The following is an 18,508-nucleotide window of genomic DNA, read 5'->3' as shown; positions in this document are numbered from 1 at the left end:
GATCTCCCTTTTTCTGGAAAAGCAGTAACCTGGCCCCTTTGACATGATACTGAGACTTTAAATACTACGATAACAAGAATCCAAAAGCACTTATAATAACTATAGATGCATAATGAGTTGTTAAGTTAAAGACTCTATTTACTCACATGGCTTACAGTGGTTTACCTCACTGCCTACCTCTCTCACGCCCACTAAAGGTGTGTTTTCAGGTTGTTGGCTCTACCAACTTTTCCAAGTAGATGCCTCACTATGATCATGTGTTGATGATGAAAAACCTCTAATTAATCTATTAAAATTGCTTCAATGACTGGACAGAACCTTCTCAGACACGGCTGGTATTGGCACAACCTGAATCTGTGATCACTTCAGTGCTTTGGGAAAGGTGCGAGGTAATGAAAGGCTATCAACAAATAAAAGCTGTAACCAAGCTTCACAAAAACAATAAAAAAGACATAATTTTTCCTTTTCCGGGGTTAAAAAATGCTAAATTCAAGGTTGCACAATCATAGGAGGAAACAATCCACACAGGTACGGATGATCACAAGGAAAGAAAACACTTCTGGGAGTTACTGTCTCAAACACTCACCGAGTTGATGCAGGCCAGCTCCTTGTTGAGCAGCCAGGGCAGGGAGAGTTTCCCCTCTCCTCTGTAGCACGACTGAATCCTCTCTTTAATCTTCTCCTTTATCTGCCTCATTGTGAACAGGCACAAAGCTGACTCCTTCGGCGGCTTGGCTCTGTTCTTCTGACCCTGCGCAAACACAGTAAATAGAACCTCCTCGTGCTCCTGAATACCAAGCGAACGTGCCAACCGGCTCCCCGGCCGGGCTAAATAAGCATCCTGAACCAGGCGGTACTCCACTCCGTCCTTGGTGCAGCCAATAGGGAACTCAACGTAGGAGTAGAACTTGGGATCGTCAACACACAGGCGGACGATCTTAGAGGTGAAGAACTGCTCGCTGGCCGCATCTGGGGAAGTGAGCTGGGTGTCGAGCTGTAAGGTGAGGTAGTACACAAACTGCTCGCTGTTGAAGCCGTAGATGTAGTAAATGTCGAACGCGGGGAACTTTGAGAGCGTGTCTGAGGGAATCTTGAGCTGGGAAGAGACAAACTCATCCTGGTACACGAAGCTGAACATGTCAGCGTTTTCCTCGTTGGACATCAGCTTGCGGCTAGACAGCGTGGGGAAGTACTCAGACTTGCCATCGATAGGAGTGCCGACAAAGAGCTTCCCTCCGCCTCCAAAAATATCCGGGGAAATCACGACGCCCGACATGGTGCCCGCCTCAGCCACACTGGATAGATAATGCTCTTTGCGATGGTGGGGTTCGCCCAGCTTGAACAAATCATCCAGACGCAGGAACTGGCATATTCCCTGGGAAGTACTTCCACATGCAATCAAGCGGTTGTGGGCAGCATCGAGCAGAAGGAGTTTATTGACATTAGAGGTCTGCACCAGCTCGTGGGGGCAGGACTGTACACCAGGTGGAGGGTAACAGCGAGGGTTGTCTGTGACAGGGCCGGTGACGTGGCTTCGTAGCTTGGTGAGGTTGCTGGAGAGCTTATAGATCCAGTTGACGGCACCCAAGTAGACCTCGCCGGTTTTGTTGTTGACCACCAAATGTGTCAGGCCTCCTTCAGGAGGGGAGAAGGAGAGAAAGGGGGATGCGGAAGGAGTAGTAGAGGTAGAAGCGATGGAGAGAGGAAGTACAAGGAAGAGGATGGGGAGGATGAGAAGGGGAGGGTTAAGGTGGGAAGACATGGTGGTGAAGAGGGGAGGGGGGTGTGAATGTGTAATCCTTTACAGGGTCAGTCAACGCCTTAGAGGAGCGCGGGGTGCAAAAGATGCAAAAGAGGAGTTTCCGAGCAACTGGCTTCCCTCGTCCTTTATTCCTCCTGTCTCTGCTGTCGTTTCTATAACCTCATCCCCTGATCCTCAGCTTTGTCTGCCACCAGCCCTGCAAAAAAAGGAAAAACAACGAAAACTGTCAATATATAGTTGTACACTTCCAGAGAACTGCCAACAATTATTCATTTGAATACATCAAAATGACAAGCCACTAAATATTACTCTGACTCAGACTCTGAGGACCAGATGCTGAAAGCAGAAACCAAAAAAAGAAAAAATACAAATGAGGGCACTATCGGCTTTGTTTTATTGACTTCTCGACTCTTGGCTCGCACCACTCGGTGGAGTGCATCTTTTAAAAGAAGACAGGGGCTGAGCATTGCTCTTCTGCTTATTGATTGTCTGGAGGTATTAAAGGATTCAGCGGACAGGGTGCACTTTCACACACATAAATACACAAACACCTCAAAACCTGTAGATGTGCTCATAAGCAGACATATAGAAGAGGTAGCTTGCTATACGTATACAAAAAAACCTAAACTAAAACACACACATACCCAGGGCCAACCACTGATGTGTGATAGCAGGTAAACACCCATAAATTACAAGCAGAGCTGCATGAGAGTCCTAAAGTATATTTACTACAGGGAAACAGAGCAGAGAAATACAGGCAGCCTGCCTTCTGAAAAAGAAAGGCGGAGGGAGGAACTGGTCAAAGCAGATAAAGCAGAAGAGACGATGAGAGGGAGAGAAGTGAAAGCTATTTGGCTTCATACCAGTGGAAGTGGAGATGACTGGAAAGATTGCTATAAATGAAAACTAGGGAAAATAGTAAGGAAAGAGAAAAGCGGATGGACCATTCATCTATATTCCATTACTTTCATTTTATATTCACTTTTATGGTTTAGGGTCATGGGAAGCTTGAGATTATCCCAAAATGCACTTTGCACTGGAGCCTACCAAGGTGACACTGGACAGGGCCAGAGACACAGCACATCCTGGACAGGGCGCGCCTGCAAGCTGCACCACATCAACCAAGTCAATTTCATGAAGGTGAAATTGACTTGGTTGATTTGAAGATGAAGCATTTTTCTAACCAAAAAGATTTTGGCATATAAGCGCTAATTCATTTGGCTATAGGCAACCTCTTTTTGCTATGTGAATAAAAAGCCTTTTATTTGGGCAAAAAAGTATCCATGTCTACAAGTTAACAAACCCTGAAGCCACCATTTTAGAGCTTTCCTCTTCCTCTCTGTGTAACTTCACTGGAAATGATTGGTGCAGTTCAAGAAGGGATACGCTTGTAGTGCTTGACGGCACTGCAGAGTCAGCTTACTGCCAGTTTTGTCATAGTGGTCAAACGGGATGCTGTAAAAAAAATCCATGTTGCCCCAGCAACACTGTGCTCATACAAAATATAAGTGACATATCAAAACCCTGCAAAAAGCACAGAAGTGATAGGAAAAGTGACAATTCATGGCCGCACAAAGTACAAGCAAACTGCAAAATGAAACAACAGCAGAAGTTTTAAAAAAAATTGCGAAGTTCTTCAACTGGTCAACTGAGGTTTGTTCCAAAAGGAGAAGTTTAAACGTTCTACCAAAAACAAACAAACAAACAAAACAACTTCAAAGCAAACCCCAACATGGTTTCAGCCTGCTAGAAAAATCAATTTGGTCTCTATAGATATTTTCCCTATTCATTCAAATTGTAGGAGATTAAATTTTAATGTAATTGATCAGTTTAAAATTGATCAAGGTAGCTCAAAATGTTTTGAGTTCTGATAAAACTTTGTGGCGGTCATGGGGTCATGCTAACAAACCATTAAAATTTGCCTTACATCCAAGAAAGTTCTTTAAGGTCAACTTAATAAGTTGAAATTTGAGTCGCGTGTATTTCACAACACATCCATTATTTTTATTACTACTTTTTTGCTAGCTATCTTATTAAAATCACAGTGAATCACACGGTTGCTTTGCTAACCACACTAGCTAGCTAATGCTAGCATTAGCAGGTAACTGAGCACAACCCCAAGCAATGTCAGAGAAAACCCAAGATGAGGCCAGTTTAGATCCCAAGCTTGGAGCATTATAACTGTAGCCCTCAAACCAATGAGGGGTATGGATATGGATATGCAATGTCTGTCAGACTAACCAGCACAAAAACAAAATAGCGGTTCAAAGGCTAACCACATACAGTACTGTTCAATTTTCTTTTCATTAGTTCATGCAGAGAACAAAGCGAAGGCTTGTTTCATAATGGAGTTTGGACAGCAAACTATTCTCGTCTCCTGTTTCTGCCGCTGTTCCTTATTTCTCCCTTTCATTACATTCCTCTCCCTCTCTCTCTCTTCTCTCAGACACTTCTTGTCAATAGTGTCTTTCATCTCCTGCCCAGCCATGATTACAGTGGCCCAGATGACGATGCTGTTGCCTGTCCCATCAGGACAATAAACCCACTGTTAGCATCCTGGACACATAAAAAAAATGTGAACATATAACACACACATACAGTACGCGGTCAAAAGCATTTCTAAACCCTATCACAGACCTCATTGACTTCATCGTGCCGCATACCCTCACACATGTAAACTTAAGTGACATAAAACGAACCTTCCCACATGCAGTCAGGCACCGCACGTGCACTTTATCATAATACACAAACACTTTAAGAGAAAGGAGAAGACTTGCATGCTATACTAAATGACAACATAAGAATGTGCGGTTATTGTTGAACATTTTTGTCTCACCTTCTCTGATGTACTTTACACATTCTATTAATAAGTGAAAACCACACAGCACATGTGAACTCTGTGGCCGTATTGCTTCAATAGCCAGCGGAGCTGAGTGCTGATGATTACAGGCGCTGTTTGACTAAACTGGGACAAAAAGATGAGAGGAAAGAGGAACGCATGAACTGAAAAACACAAGGTAGTGATTTGAAAGTATTTTCTTTTATGTTGGAATTAGATCAAAAGAAGAAAATAGCAGTTATTAAGAGGTAAGTTTGCTAGAAATGTGAATATGGATTCACAAATGATAAAAGAAAAATGCGACAGAGTAAACTGATGTGAAACCAATTTTTCTTCCTTTGTTGCCTCCCAATTCATGTCTCTGTCACTCTTTTATATGGTTATTGTATTTTGTGAATGTTTATTTTTCACAAATTTTACAATTTCGATTTTTGCACTTATTTTATAGATTTAAGCTGCACATGTCTGTTTACATGTCTGACTGAAATGTTTGCCAGCATTTCCGTCAGGTTGAGGTCTGAACTTTGACCTAGCCATTGCAGCACCATGTTTCTTTTCTTTTTTAGCCATTATGTTGTAGATTTGCTGATGTGCTTAGAACCATTGTCCTGTTGGCTAGGGTAGGGCAATATGACCCAAAATATTTATCATGATACATATTTGAAAATTTGCGATAAAGATATAACTGGCACGAGACAAAATACTTTACAACTCCACAACTCTATTAGTGCAAAAAACCCATCAATTTATTTTCACTTAAACAAGCAGCTGTTCTTACAGGGAGGACTTGTTGGTTCTGCTTTCTGCCACGACGTAGCATGTTCTACAAAAAATTGTGTTTTGGTGATGGACGAAAACCAAACCAGTTCCACACCACTGAAGTTGCGCAATTTTCACAAACCAATTCTGGTTCATCTGTTTCATTCAACAATCTGCTTTCGCCCTTCTCATTCTCCGTCGCTGCCATGCTTTTTCCGCCATGTGCGTATGAGCGTTTGAAAACACAAACACTGCGCCTGCGCGTTTTACCCATATTCTATCGCAATATTTAATTTTCTTATCATTGCTTAAAATTGTACCGGTATTACTGTGAAAGGTATAATATGGCCCAGCCCTACCATTGACCCAATTTGGCTGAATTTGGAGCACAGAAGAGTTCATGATTCTGTGGATGGAAAACAAGCCCAAATCATTACACCTCCACCACCGTGCTTAGTAGGTAATAAAGCAGTTAGGCTGATATGCTGCATTTGGTTTTCACCAAACAGAGTTCAGTGCGTTAAGGCCAAACATCTCCACTTTAGTAGCACCCAATCAAAGGACATTGTTCCAGAAGTGGTGGTTTGTTCACATGTAACGTTGCAAACCTAAGCTATGTTACTGTGTTCTTTTTAGATCTCCTGGTAATGCTGTACAGTAAATTAGTTTTAACATTTAATGTGCTAAAGTGAAGTTGGTAGAGCCTGAGGTGCAGCTCTGGGGCTTTTTTGTATTTTCTCTGAGCATTGCACAGTCTGACCTTGGGGTAAACTTGCTGGGACATCCACACCTGGGGAAATTAAAAGCTTAAGACCAACAAACTTGTACAGAGTGTTTATCGACACTACCTGTGCATCACTGGAGTCTGCTGGCAAAAGGCATTTGCAACTCCATACTAAAGCCCAAGCTTCTAAAGTGACGCAAAATACTATCTGGTGTTCTTGTTGTTCATCATTTAAAGCCACCTCTAATCAGGAAAATATGGCACTTGATATATCACCTGATATATCGCATCATTAATTCTTTGAAGCTGATCAGCATCTCATCTGATAAAGGCCTTCACCTCTAAACGTGTGCACGTTTTTGTGTCAGGGCTATCCCCAAGCCCACCTGCCACGTCAGATGAAGCTGTTGAGGCATTCAGGTCTGCCCCGAGTTGATTTATTGCTGTTGGCACATCGATTGCACACACAGCCACAGACCTAAGCCAAACACTTAAGCAAATTTATACACACCACTTCTTCAGCATGGAGCTCACATTCATGCCTGCCGGCCTCGCTTCGTGCGAGTCTGTTTGTATATGTGTGAGCGTATTCTGCATCTGGTCCATCTTAATTACTTGTCAAACAGTCATCCACACGCGTCAGCTTATATGTGAACTGTACAATACGTACACAAGGCATACATAATGAAACTTTGAAAACCTCAGGCAAAGTATAAACATTTATACAGATACCTTTTCCAATTTAAACACTTTTTTTCTGGACAAAGAGCCATAGAGAAAGAAAACATTGGAGTTGGACTGAGCTGCTTGGAAACTTGACCTACATTTATTACCTTGTTGATTAAAGGACGTGAGCCCAGAGGTTTGGATTTCAACTTATAATCACGTCACCATAATCGGGTTGCTACAGTTTAAATGGGGTTTACGTCTAACTCCAAAAAGTTTCATTCACTTTTACACCTGAAGTTATTTGGAATTTAGCTTTCATAGAGTTCGGAGCTAATCAAGACGTTTAACCTGGAGAACCTGAAGGGGACCTAATTAGGAGAGACTTTGTTCAACCTAACTCACAAATCATGAGTAGGCAACCACTTCGATGCAGGAGGAGCTGTTTTTCTGGCTTGTGGGGGGCACAGACCACAGTGTCTGGGCTAAGTGAAGAGTAGACTTTTCTTGAACAGTTTCTCATGCTAATATTCACATTAACAGATCTCAACTGCTGCTTTAAATTTGACGAATAAGACAACAATTGCTGCAGTAATATTACATAAGTCTGGTGGTTTGTATTGTCAAATATAGAACTTCCTATCCCATGGACACAGTTTTTCTAGTTCCCTTCCCCCATAAATGATGTAACCACAGTAATGTCACCTATTCTTTAGTAAAGTTCCTTTGTGAAACTTTGAGCGAAGGCCTGAGGAGAAATAGTGGAATACAGCATGCTGTTGTTAATCACAGGATAAAACATACCCAGCTGTTTTGTTTCCCTTTGACTTTCAAGGGGGTTTAATTTTCATCTCTGATTGGATGAGACTTGGAAAAAATTGAGGCCACAAACTCAACAGAAAACTGTTTACCATGGTTACACACAAGAGAGCTAATGTGGGAATTTTCCATTGCAATCCTAAGGTGTTGCCCCGTATGGGACAATAGAAATAGAACTTGTTTAAGGTATTTTTTTAAATCTCGTATATACATTTTTTGTGAAAAAGTAAGTCATTTGATGTCAGTTTTACACTTCATATATGGAGGCTGAAATTAATGATGAAAGATGCCTCATCCAAATGAGTTGCATTGCTAAGACTTGATGTAATTAATTATTAAACAATAAAATATAATGCGAGCTCCATGCAGCAAATAAAAAGATGCTAGTGATTTCACTCTGAAGTGAAATCAGATTTTATGCCAAAGCGATAGTATTTAATAAAGAAGATTCCTGGTTTAATTCCAAGAGGAGACACAGAGCCAAACTCAGGGATTCATACGGTTGTGTACTCCTAGTTTCAGCCCCAAGACCGGATAAATGTGAGGTTTGTGTCAGGAAGGACAGTTGGCATAAAATCTCTGGCAAATCAAACATGTAGACACATCTGCTGTGGTGACCTCTTGTGAATAAGGGAGCCCCCTTAATAAATACCTGACAGTACTTAAAGTACTGACAATGTGAACGGGTATGTCATATGCAAAAGTCAATGGTAAGCCATCATAAATGAGCACACCAACTGATTTTCTTTTAGATATGTCAAGGTAGACACAATCAGCCTATGCTTAGAAAATCTGATGGGATCTTTTAAAGTGAAAAAAAAAAAAAAAAAAAAAAAAACTCCACGCTTATTGCAACAGATGGTAGCAAAATTACAGTCACAGTACAGGTCAGGTAAGGACAGCAGAGGAGGAGATGTGAGAAGAGGGATAGGAGACGGACACACTTGTGAACGTGAGGAGATTTCTATTTGGAATCCATTTTCCAAAAGTCGTAATATTGACAAGTACTAATACTGCAGACTGTAGTCGACTCACATCCTCCTTTCCTGGTTTTCAACAGATGGACAGATATAAAGAAAGACCAGTAGGAAGGGAGGGAGTTAGCCATGTATTTCACTGAACAGTATTTATTGGTAATGTTGTTTTCTCTCAACGTGCCACTGCTATATCTGCCAGTAATGATAACTGTGATTGCAGAAATGAAACCAAACATAGGATAAAAAACGGATAAATATCGTGTTTTGTTTCGTATGAAAAAACAAATGGATGATGCCAAAACCAGTACTACTGTATATGTCATGACATCTAAAATATTTAGATCCAGCATTGTATTGGTTGTCATTATAATACAGAATCAAATTGCTGGATTTGCCTCACAGCAAGAAAGTTCTGGATTCGAATCCACCTTTCTGTGTGAAGTTTGCATGTTCTCCCTGTGCTTTTGTGGGTTCTCTTCTTGTAAACTGGACTCAAACAGTCCAAACACCTACATGTTAGAGGAAATGGTGACTCTAAATTAGTCATAGTCGTGAATGGGAACACGAATGGTTCTCTATGCGTTAGCCATATGACAGACTGGTGACCTACCAAGGGTCTATTACAGGTCCACTGTGACCCTGAATTGGATAAGCGGAGAAATTGGGTGGATGGATGGATGGTACTGGGCACTGGCTAATATAAGATAATCTAACTGTTCCAGGACTGCAAAACCTAGATTCATACATGAATTCCCCCAAAAGACGTGTTTGTGTGAGTATAAAGAGAATGTGGGTCAGACTCTGTGTGTGTGTGTGCACATGTGGGCTGCTGCACCATGCAGTGGGGACACAGTGGTTCATTTACAGCCGCATTCCACAACAGACACACTGACCTCACAGACAGCTGCATGCACACACACACAACACAAAAGAAAGCAAACCGATAGAGAGGTGGCTTCACACTGCACACACACATTAACATCCTTTAGTTATATAGAAATCAATTAAAAATTAAGAAAATACATCTCTGTGGTTTAACACAGTTTATTACATACGCACACACACACACAGAAAATTTGATTCTAACAATCTAAATGAGATGATGAGAAGGATGAAGCAGGCAGCGCAGTAATTTGACTTCATTCATAAAAAGCTGTTCACGCACACATGGAAACAGAAGCTTAGGTAAAAGTTGCATTCTAAGTATACTTTTTTTTTAGGGAGCACACACAAACACACAGGCACACTCAAACAGACGCAGGAAGGCATAAATCTCCTGGGGAAAAACACACACTTGCATAAACACAGCCAGAGATACAGGCAGACAAACTCCCGCTTGCACGCCCACAGATACAAAGACTCGCTCACACGCGCTTATTTTTCAAGCTGACAGGTGCAGATCAGCCATCACTCTTTCAGAAAGTGCAGTGGGAATCCACAGCGAGCAGAGCTGAGTGGATGAGCCTTAATCATTCTTAATCTGACTGAGTCTCGCCTACAATACACTCGCTCTGTCTCCCCCAAGCTCGCCAGAATGGAAAGGGTTTAAGGATTTTTTCCAGATAAAATGAAATCCTGACAACTGTTCCGCACTTTTGTTCAAAAGGAGCAAACGCGCAAATCACCTCAGCTACATTTATATCAATTCTGCCCACAATAACTTGCACAAAGTTATACCTTAAACACCAAAGATTAAAAAAAACGCTGTATGTAAGCAGAGTAATATTAAAAGCCCTCTTTACATTTTTTTGTGGTGTCAATTTTATTTCAACCTGTGTCATTTGTGAGTGGATTGCTACTCTCACTGGGCCAGACACACACCCATTAAGGGAAGCACTCACTATTAATTTTATACATGTCGGTGGGGTGGGTGATGATGAGTGTAGCAATGCAGTGATAGTTTTCCCAGTCAAGGGGAAAGGTGGGTCATGCCTCTCAAATTAAAACACCTATTATAAAGCTGTGAGTAGGGGGGGAAAAATGTTACCTATGCTTTTTACAGTTGTTTTCTGAACATTAGTGTAACCTGATAAAGGAGAGGACATGCTCTATTGTTTTGATTAAAGTACATAATGCATTAGTTTACAGCTGGCCATAAAATTACTGCAGGCCCGGAGGGGGAAAAATGAACCGTAATGGTTGTTTGGTGACATGCAGCTCATCCATTAAAATGATTTAGAGTAAAATATGTTTTATTAAACATTGTTGAGTTTCTGATTGTCATGTCACACATCCCCCAAAAAACAATAAAAAAAAATAATACAAAAACACTACAATCTACTCCACTACAACAACATGAAAAGTCAATGTTTTCTTTTTTTTTTATGGATTCTTGCAGAAATGTCAACAGCAACTTTTTGCCCGTGGAAGGTACGAGTGTGTCAACACCTCTTTGTTGTTAAAAACATTCAGATCCATCAACTGGTACCTGATGTTTGTACGCGAGTGTTTCCCCGCACTAGTTTTCTAGTACTGTCCTTGAAACAAAAAGGTGGAGGGTAGAGGCAGAGCAGCAATTCAAACTACTTACACACAAGTACAAACAAACAAAAACAGCAGTTTTGGGGGTTTTTTTGTTATTTTTGTGTTGATTTGTTTTTCATAGATCTCGCTTCTGTTGTTGAGGTCATGTGCATGGGCTGGATCACAAAGATAATGCATAGCTAATGAGGAGAAACTACACAGTCTTTTAAAAAATGATAAAATCTTCCTCTAGGCTTTTAAGCATTATTAATATTTTGCATAAATTACAAACCCTTTAAATTGTCTCTTCTAGTTATTACTCATACTTGGCCCCAGCGGTTAAGGTTCAGTCCAGTTCAGTTTCTCTGACGTTAAGCAAGACAGCTGATACCACCATGTTGGCGTTGTTCCTGCAACATGAAAATAATGCTGGTTCATGATGATTGTTGCATAGCACAGCATAGAAAAACATGTCTTTGTTTACAAATAAACAAATCGTTAGCATTGCAGTTGTTTTATTTATTAATTTGTACAACATAATAAATATATGATTAAGCTAGGGTTTCTGTTAGCCAAATGTACTTTTTAATAAATTTGCTAACTTATTGGCTAATGCTAACTGAATGCTTAGATATCATTTATCAGTTGCAATGTTGATCCTGGAGGAGCATCAATATGATGATTTAGCACATATTAACACAGGGCTATTGGATCATGCCTGATAACCCAACCGAATCTTTTGGAGGTCAGCTCTGAGGGTTAGTTTGGCTTAAAAAAATCATCTCAAATAATTAGAATATCAATGAAAAATTCTTTGTATTTTTTCATATATTCTATATTCACTGCATTTTAAAGTGAAAATGCCATTTTTCTGTTAACTTTGACGGTTATTGCTTAAACAGTATGAATACTCTGTATCTCTCACTCCATTTCATCACAAACAACCACAACATAGGTAAAACTGCTGACTTGTCGCTTGCCCAGATGGTGATCACTGACACCATCCAAAAAGGGGATATGCCGCAGGTCTTTGCTGAAAAAGGCAGGCTGTTTGCAGAGTGCTATATCGAATCATGTTAAAAATGTGGCAGGAAAATGTACAGATGGGACAGGGATGACCGCAGCTTTGAGATCATCAACAAATGCTCGATTCAAGAATTTGGGAGAGCTCCACAAAGGATGGACTGAGGCTGGTGTCATTTGTCTGTGTATGTTCTTACTCATCCAGTCATGGTAGACGTAAAAGCATGAAAAGAGATGGCAAATGGACTTCTTTAAGTTTGTGAAGATGTTTTGCCCCTCGTCCAAGAGGCTTCCTCAGTTCTAAAAGCAAAATAGTGGAGAGTCCCAGGTATTTAACCCCTGATGGGGGTTGTCCCCTTTGGAGGTGGTCCTGAGGGTCATTGACCCACTATATCATGTTGACACATTAACCAAATTTTGAAAAAAAAAAACAGGGGTCATAACCATCACCAGGGATTAAAGGTAAAACCACTGTGAGATTGACCCTACCCTATCATGTGACCTATTGAGGTCACCTAGAGTAAGATGTGAATGGAGGTTAAAGTCCCTAGGAAGAGATATCAAGACTGTATTGTAGGTAGTTCATAATTCACTCCATGGCCTCTTGTAGTCCTCTGTCAAAAAAACCTGTCTTCTAGGTCCAAAATAAGAACACTACAATCCTTTGTCCTTTAGGTCTAAGTGTACAGCTGAGTCTTGTATGCTCGAGGTGGCTCTTCTATGTTGTGCCATGTATTTGTGGAATGGCCGTTTGGTTTCTCCAGTGCTGACATACGGTCACTCCTTACTTTACAGCACAGCATATACTATGTTGTTTAGCTTGCATTTGGGAGTTTTGTCATTGGGATGAATCGGTTTTTGTCACTAAAAGAAGTCCTGTTGCCTTCTGTTTTCAAACTCTTAAGGCAGGTGTGAGAGCATGAAGAGTTGCCTCACACAGGTGTCTTCAGTCTATCTAATAGACTCCAATTTGTACATGTAAATGGAGAGTCCTCTTCACACACTGAGGTTAATTATGGAGTTCCACAGGGTTCAGTGCTAGGACCAATTCTGTTTACATTATACATGCTTCCCTTAGGCAGCATCATTAGAAGACATAGCATACATTTTCACTGCTATGCAGATGACACCCAGCTCTATCTATCTATGAAGCCAGATAACACACACCAATTAGTTAAACTGCAGGAATGTCTTAAAGACATAAAGACCTGGATGGCCGCTAACTTTCTGCTTCTTAATTCAGATAAAACTGAGGTTATTGTACTTGGCCCTGAAAAGCTTAGAAATATGGTATCTAACCAGATTCTTACTCTGGATGGCATTACCTTGGCCTCCAGTAACGCTGCGAGGAACCTTGGAGTCATTTTTGACCAGGATATGTCCTTCAAAGCACATATTAAACAAATATGTAAGACTGCTTTCTTCCATTTGCGCAACATCTCTAAAGTTAGAAATATCCTGTCTCAGAATGACGCTGAAAAACTACTTCCAGGCTGGACTACTGTAATTCATTATTATCAGGATGTCCAAAAAACTCACTGAAAAGCCTTCAGCTTATCCAAAATGCTGCAGCAAGAGTTCTGACAGGGACTAGAAAGAGAGAGCATATTTCTCCTGTTTTTGGCTTCCCTTCATTGGCTTCCTGTTAAATCCAGAATTGAATTCAAAATCCTGCTGCTCACATACAAGGTCTTAAATAATTAGCTTCCAGCTTCCAGCTTGGATTCGGGAGACAGACACTATCTCTACTTTCAAGATTGGGCTTAAGACTTTCCATTTTGCTAAAGCATATAGTTAGGGCTGGACCAGGTGACCCTGAATCCTCCCTTAGTTATGCTGCAATAGACGTAGGCTGCCGGGGATTCCCATGATGCATTGAGTTTTTCCTTTCCAGTCACCTTTCTCACTCACTATGTGTTAATAGACCTCTCTGCATTGACTCATATCTGTTATTAATCTCTGTCTCTCTTCCACAGCATGTCTTTTGTCCTGTCTTCCTTCTCTCACCCTAAACGGTCGCAGCAGATGGCCACGCCCCTCCCTGAGCCTGGTTCTGCTGGAGGTTTCTTCCAGCAGAACCAGGGAGTTTTTCCTTCCCACTGTCGCCAAAGTGCTTGCTCATAGGGGGTCATATGATTGTTGGGTTTTTCTCCGTATCTATGAAGCACCTTGAGGCGACTTTTGTTGTGATTTGGTGCTATATAAATAAAATTGAATTGAACTGAATTGAATTGAATTGAATTGAATTGCATTCAGGAAAGGGACTAAAATGGTCAGATTCCTAATATCAAAATTTAAGTCAGAAGAGCTATACCTGGGATAAGAAGAAATAGAACTGGGTTGTTTCTCAGTGGTTTAAAATTCTCTTTTTAAATGAAAGAAAATCTGGCACTTCATTTGGAAATCAAGGCTTTAGATTCAGGGTCCAAGAATCCAAGGTGTTTGAAGTCCATATGAAGTAACTGGACTCTGTGATGCTCTGTCATGTGCTGGCATTGGTGGTGGTGCAAAGTCAACGCAGTCGTCTACCAGGAGATTTTAGGTCACTTCATGCTTCCATCTATGGACAACCTTTTTGGAAGAGGTGATTTCCTTTTCCAGCAGGACTTTGCACCAGTGCCAAAACTACTAACAAATGGTTTTGGTGACCATGTTATTACTGTGCTTGATTATCCAGCTAAAGGCTACTATTAAAGCAACCTGGGCTTCTGTGAGGAAATGACACATCCTGTCCTTTGTGTTAAGATTACGGTCTCCTTTAATACAAAACACCAACATTTCCTCTCTTGTGAACAGAAAATAATTCTAGCATGACCTGGCATCCTACATGCGGCAGGCACACAGACTACTGTCCAGCAGCAGGGTATTAACAGATGCTTGAGTGGATAGAAATGTCAGAGAGAGCAAGATACAGGTATTTTTATGTGCTGACAAGCCTTTAATAATAAAAAAAGAAAAAAAAAGAAAAAAAATGACTCTGCAGTTGGATTATTCCCACGATGGGTGTTGAAATCACTGCATGGAGTGTGCGTATGTGTATGTTTATAGTCTCCAAAGAGGGGACCCTGCAGCTAAAGCCATTTAGAGGGGCTTTAAGGGCTTGAATAGGCCCAGAAACACTGTTCTTTATCAGAGAATTTGCCGCAGATAATCGAAGCTGGCTCCCAACCGCAGAACAGCAATTTTGCAGTTTAAGAAAATGAGCGGGAGAGAGCGATGAAGGATGGAGATGGGGGGGAAAGAGAAAACAAAAGAAAGAAACTGCACGGGCCATTCATTTGAACTCTGAAAATCAGTGCGCTTGAGTGTGTGTATGTGTATGTACATGCATGTAGAAATAAAGGACAGACTACAGAAACAACGGCATAAAGAAAATCGAAGAAGGAAGAAAACATTATACAAAGTTGCTAATGGGTCTATGTATAGGGAGGCAGATGGGAAAGTATGTGCGTACTGTAGTTTTATATCTAGAGGCAAGATGGATATCACCATCCATCCTGGTTGAGAGACTTTATATCCAAACTGCAATAGAAACCTGTTTTATTGTTGCGGCAGTGCCATAACACCTGCAATAAACTGGGGTTGTTAGCAGAGGTGGGACCAAGTCATTGTTTTGCAAGTCTCAAGTAAGTCTCAAGTCTTTATCCTCAAGTCTCAAGTCAAGTCTCAAGTAATGTCAGGCAAGTCAGAGTCGAGTCTCAAGTCACTGGTGTAAAAGTCCGAGTCAAGTCACAAGTCTGAAACTTTGAATTTCAAGTCCTTTCGAGTCTTTAAAAAAAACAAACGAAAAAATAATGTTGCAGTTATGCTAAATGTAAATATTAGACCATGTAATTTTAAAATCTGTGTTTTTCTCAACACATACAAAATAGTGAACTTAGAAAATATACACAAATTGTGAAATTGCACCTCTTTAAAATGCAGCTCAATTAAACTTAGCTCCAAGAATAATTTTCACCGACAGTTCTGAGATACGCTGCATGTCATTCTTGGATGCGGTTGTAGGACCAGCTTTAAAATCGCATGACAAAAATATCATACACATTAAAAAAAACTGTATCACCAACGTAGCCTGGAAAACATTTGCTAGTTAGATGAAGTCAGCTATCTCATCTTAGCATATTTATATGCATATTTATAATTATACGGTTCTTGGAGTGAGTGCATACACTCATGAAGTTTAGTAACTTCCGGTCACTGCAACAAGCCCAGGTACAGTTTACCGACGGATGGGTGCAGGACCTTGAAATGCACCGTGTAGAACGAAAGACCATCGTACGTATCATAAGTTTACCAGTCTCACAAATCGTCTTCATAAATACACATTCATTAACCGTTTATTAATATAACCTTTGAGCTCAACGGTAATTAATTAGTAGTGGAAATAATTTCTGGTAGCATCACAGAAATGTAGCAGTGACAATAATACTGTATGCTGTAATCGTACTGGACAATTAGTGATACAAAAAACCTGTTTTATCCTGTGAATAAAAGTATATGTTTTTGTCAATGTACCATAATAACAGAAGCGAAACGCAATATTGTGTCAGGACAATTCACTATTTATGCACAATAAACAAAGGAGCATAGCGCGACAATTTCTGTTCAGCGCCAGACTTGCTTGTAACCTATATCACCAATTATGTTAAGAAAAATGACGCATTAACTACAACAGCAGACTGACCTTTGTGTAAATGCTTGGAGCAGACTAACCTGTGAGCTGGAGTGTTCTAGGACGTTATATTTGATCTTTGAATGGCTGCAATCCAGTCGCCTCTTTGTTACTTCGGAAACATGGCTCGAACAATTTCTCTTCCACGACGTAATCCGATAACAACCGATCTCTTTACCCGTCGGCTTCCCGTGGCTGTCATGCGACCGGCTATTGCAGTTAATAATACAACAGCTTCTTGACATTTTTGTGTTTCTTTTTATCGCTGTGTGACTGATTTTAATTGAAAGCCTGCGTGCGCTAGTACCGCTTGCCACGAGTTCCCAGAATCCTTTGCGGTTCTACCCGTGAATGACGTCACATTTTCAATCTCCATATAATATGCATGTTAAATTTTATATTTGGGGTAAAATATCAAGTCTTTTCAAGTAAACCGGTTCAAGTCCAATTCAAGTCCCAAGTCATTGGTGTAAAAGTCCAAGTCAAGTCACAAGTCTTACAACATTTTTTCAAGTCAAGTCTAAAGTCATAAAATTAATGACTCGAGTCTGACTCGAGTCCAAGTCATGTGACTCGAGTCCACACCTCTGGTTGTTAGTACAAATGTTCAGTTGTCATTAGCAGGGCAGAAATTTAAACACACTGATGTGGCAACACCTGTTCTGTATGAGTCTGAGAATAATATTAATAATAATGATAATAATCATTATCAAGGTATATTTTCATTTTAAGGACTTTGAAAGTAAATACTCCGATACCATTAACTATAATTACATAATGCACCAAAGCACAGGTGCAATTATTACCACAGTTATATTATAGATGCGGTCTTTCTAGCCTATTTTGCTCAACCAGTGCATGCTTACTATATATTTATAATACTGGAATTATTGTGACAGACAGGGTTAAACATAATGTTGTTTTTGTTTCCGATCCAATAATCCCATATTAGCTGTCCTCTGAGCTCTGTTTTCGGTTTCCAGTAATATGTTAGAGTGCTGAAAGCATCCCCTCACTTCTGCAAAGCTAAGAGGAGCTGCAGTGTTAGATGGCAGATAGGTTCATGAGCAAGTGTCACTTTGTCCTGTTGTTTGAATATCTTCAGTTGATTCACTGCCATAAAAATCGGCATTTTAGACTCTCTTTAAACCATAACGGCGAGTATACAACCATGCTAAAGGCTCTGCACACTTAACCACAGTGGTTCTTTGAAATAAATGCTATAGTCAGAAAGCTAAAATACTAGGTGCCTGACTTTATTTACCTGTGACAATGGGACTGAAAAGGCCGAAAACATACAGAGAAGTGGCTCAGAACCTTTGTCCATGCAGTGCACTTGTTGAGACCAGAAATGTCATTGTTGGCAACCACAAATGTCCACCTGAAGCTTAATGAGAATCTAACCAGAAGTTGTTGAGACATGTCTGATAAATATGCATCATCACCAATCCTACAATATTACCAGCAGCTGAAGAACTAAAACCAAACTCTGTGACTGATGTAATACTGTTTGCCCAAGTGTGCACACTGTTTCTTTTAAGCTGCTGCAGTTTTATCATTTATAGGCTCTGTGACCTTAGCTGCACGCTCACTGTGACTATAGAGATGCATTAAGCTGTCCGTTGTGTACGAGCTAATTTACAGAGAAGTCAAACTTGCACGCCGGTGCTTCTGTTTTTATTGTAAGCCTAAATTCCATCTCTCTGACAGTTCCCCTGGTATACCCCTGCAGATGATGGAGGTGGTTTCTCCAGCTCTACCTTGTCAGCTTTATTGTATCAGCACATGGTCAATCTTTCCAAAT

The 18,508-nt window shown here is 40.6% G+C and overlaps 1 protein-coding gene across 1 annotated transcript in view; it reads right to left on the bottom strand.

Moving 5' to 3' along the window:
• LOC146610707 (plexin-A1-like) overlaps positions 1-1,780 on the bottom strand; it is a 280,809-nt gene extending 279,029 nt beyond the window's left edge. The window contains exon 1 of the mRNA XM_085344897.1: positions 587-1,780. Within this exon, the coding sequence (XP_085201023.1) occupies positions 587-1,762 (1,176 nt within the window). The 5' untranslated portion in view covers positions 1,763-1,780. The remainder of the gene's footprint in view (positions 1-586) is intronic.
• Between the last annotated feature and the right edge of the window lie 16,728 nt (positions 1,781-18,508).

Source organism: Diplotaxodon limnothrissa, linkage group LG20 (genome assembly GCF_057381915.1).
Source record: "Diplotaxodon limnothrissa isolate DT_005_m linkage group LG20, D_limnothrissa_male_GT1.1, whole genome shotgun sequence".
NCBI lineage: Eukaryota > Metazoa > Chordata > Actinopteri > Cichliformes > Cichlidae > Diplotaxodon > Diplotaxodon limnothrissa.
This window is presented reverse-complemented; position numbering and strand designations above follow the sequence as displayed.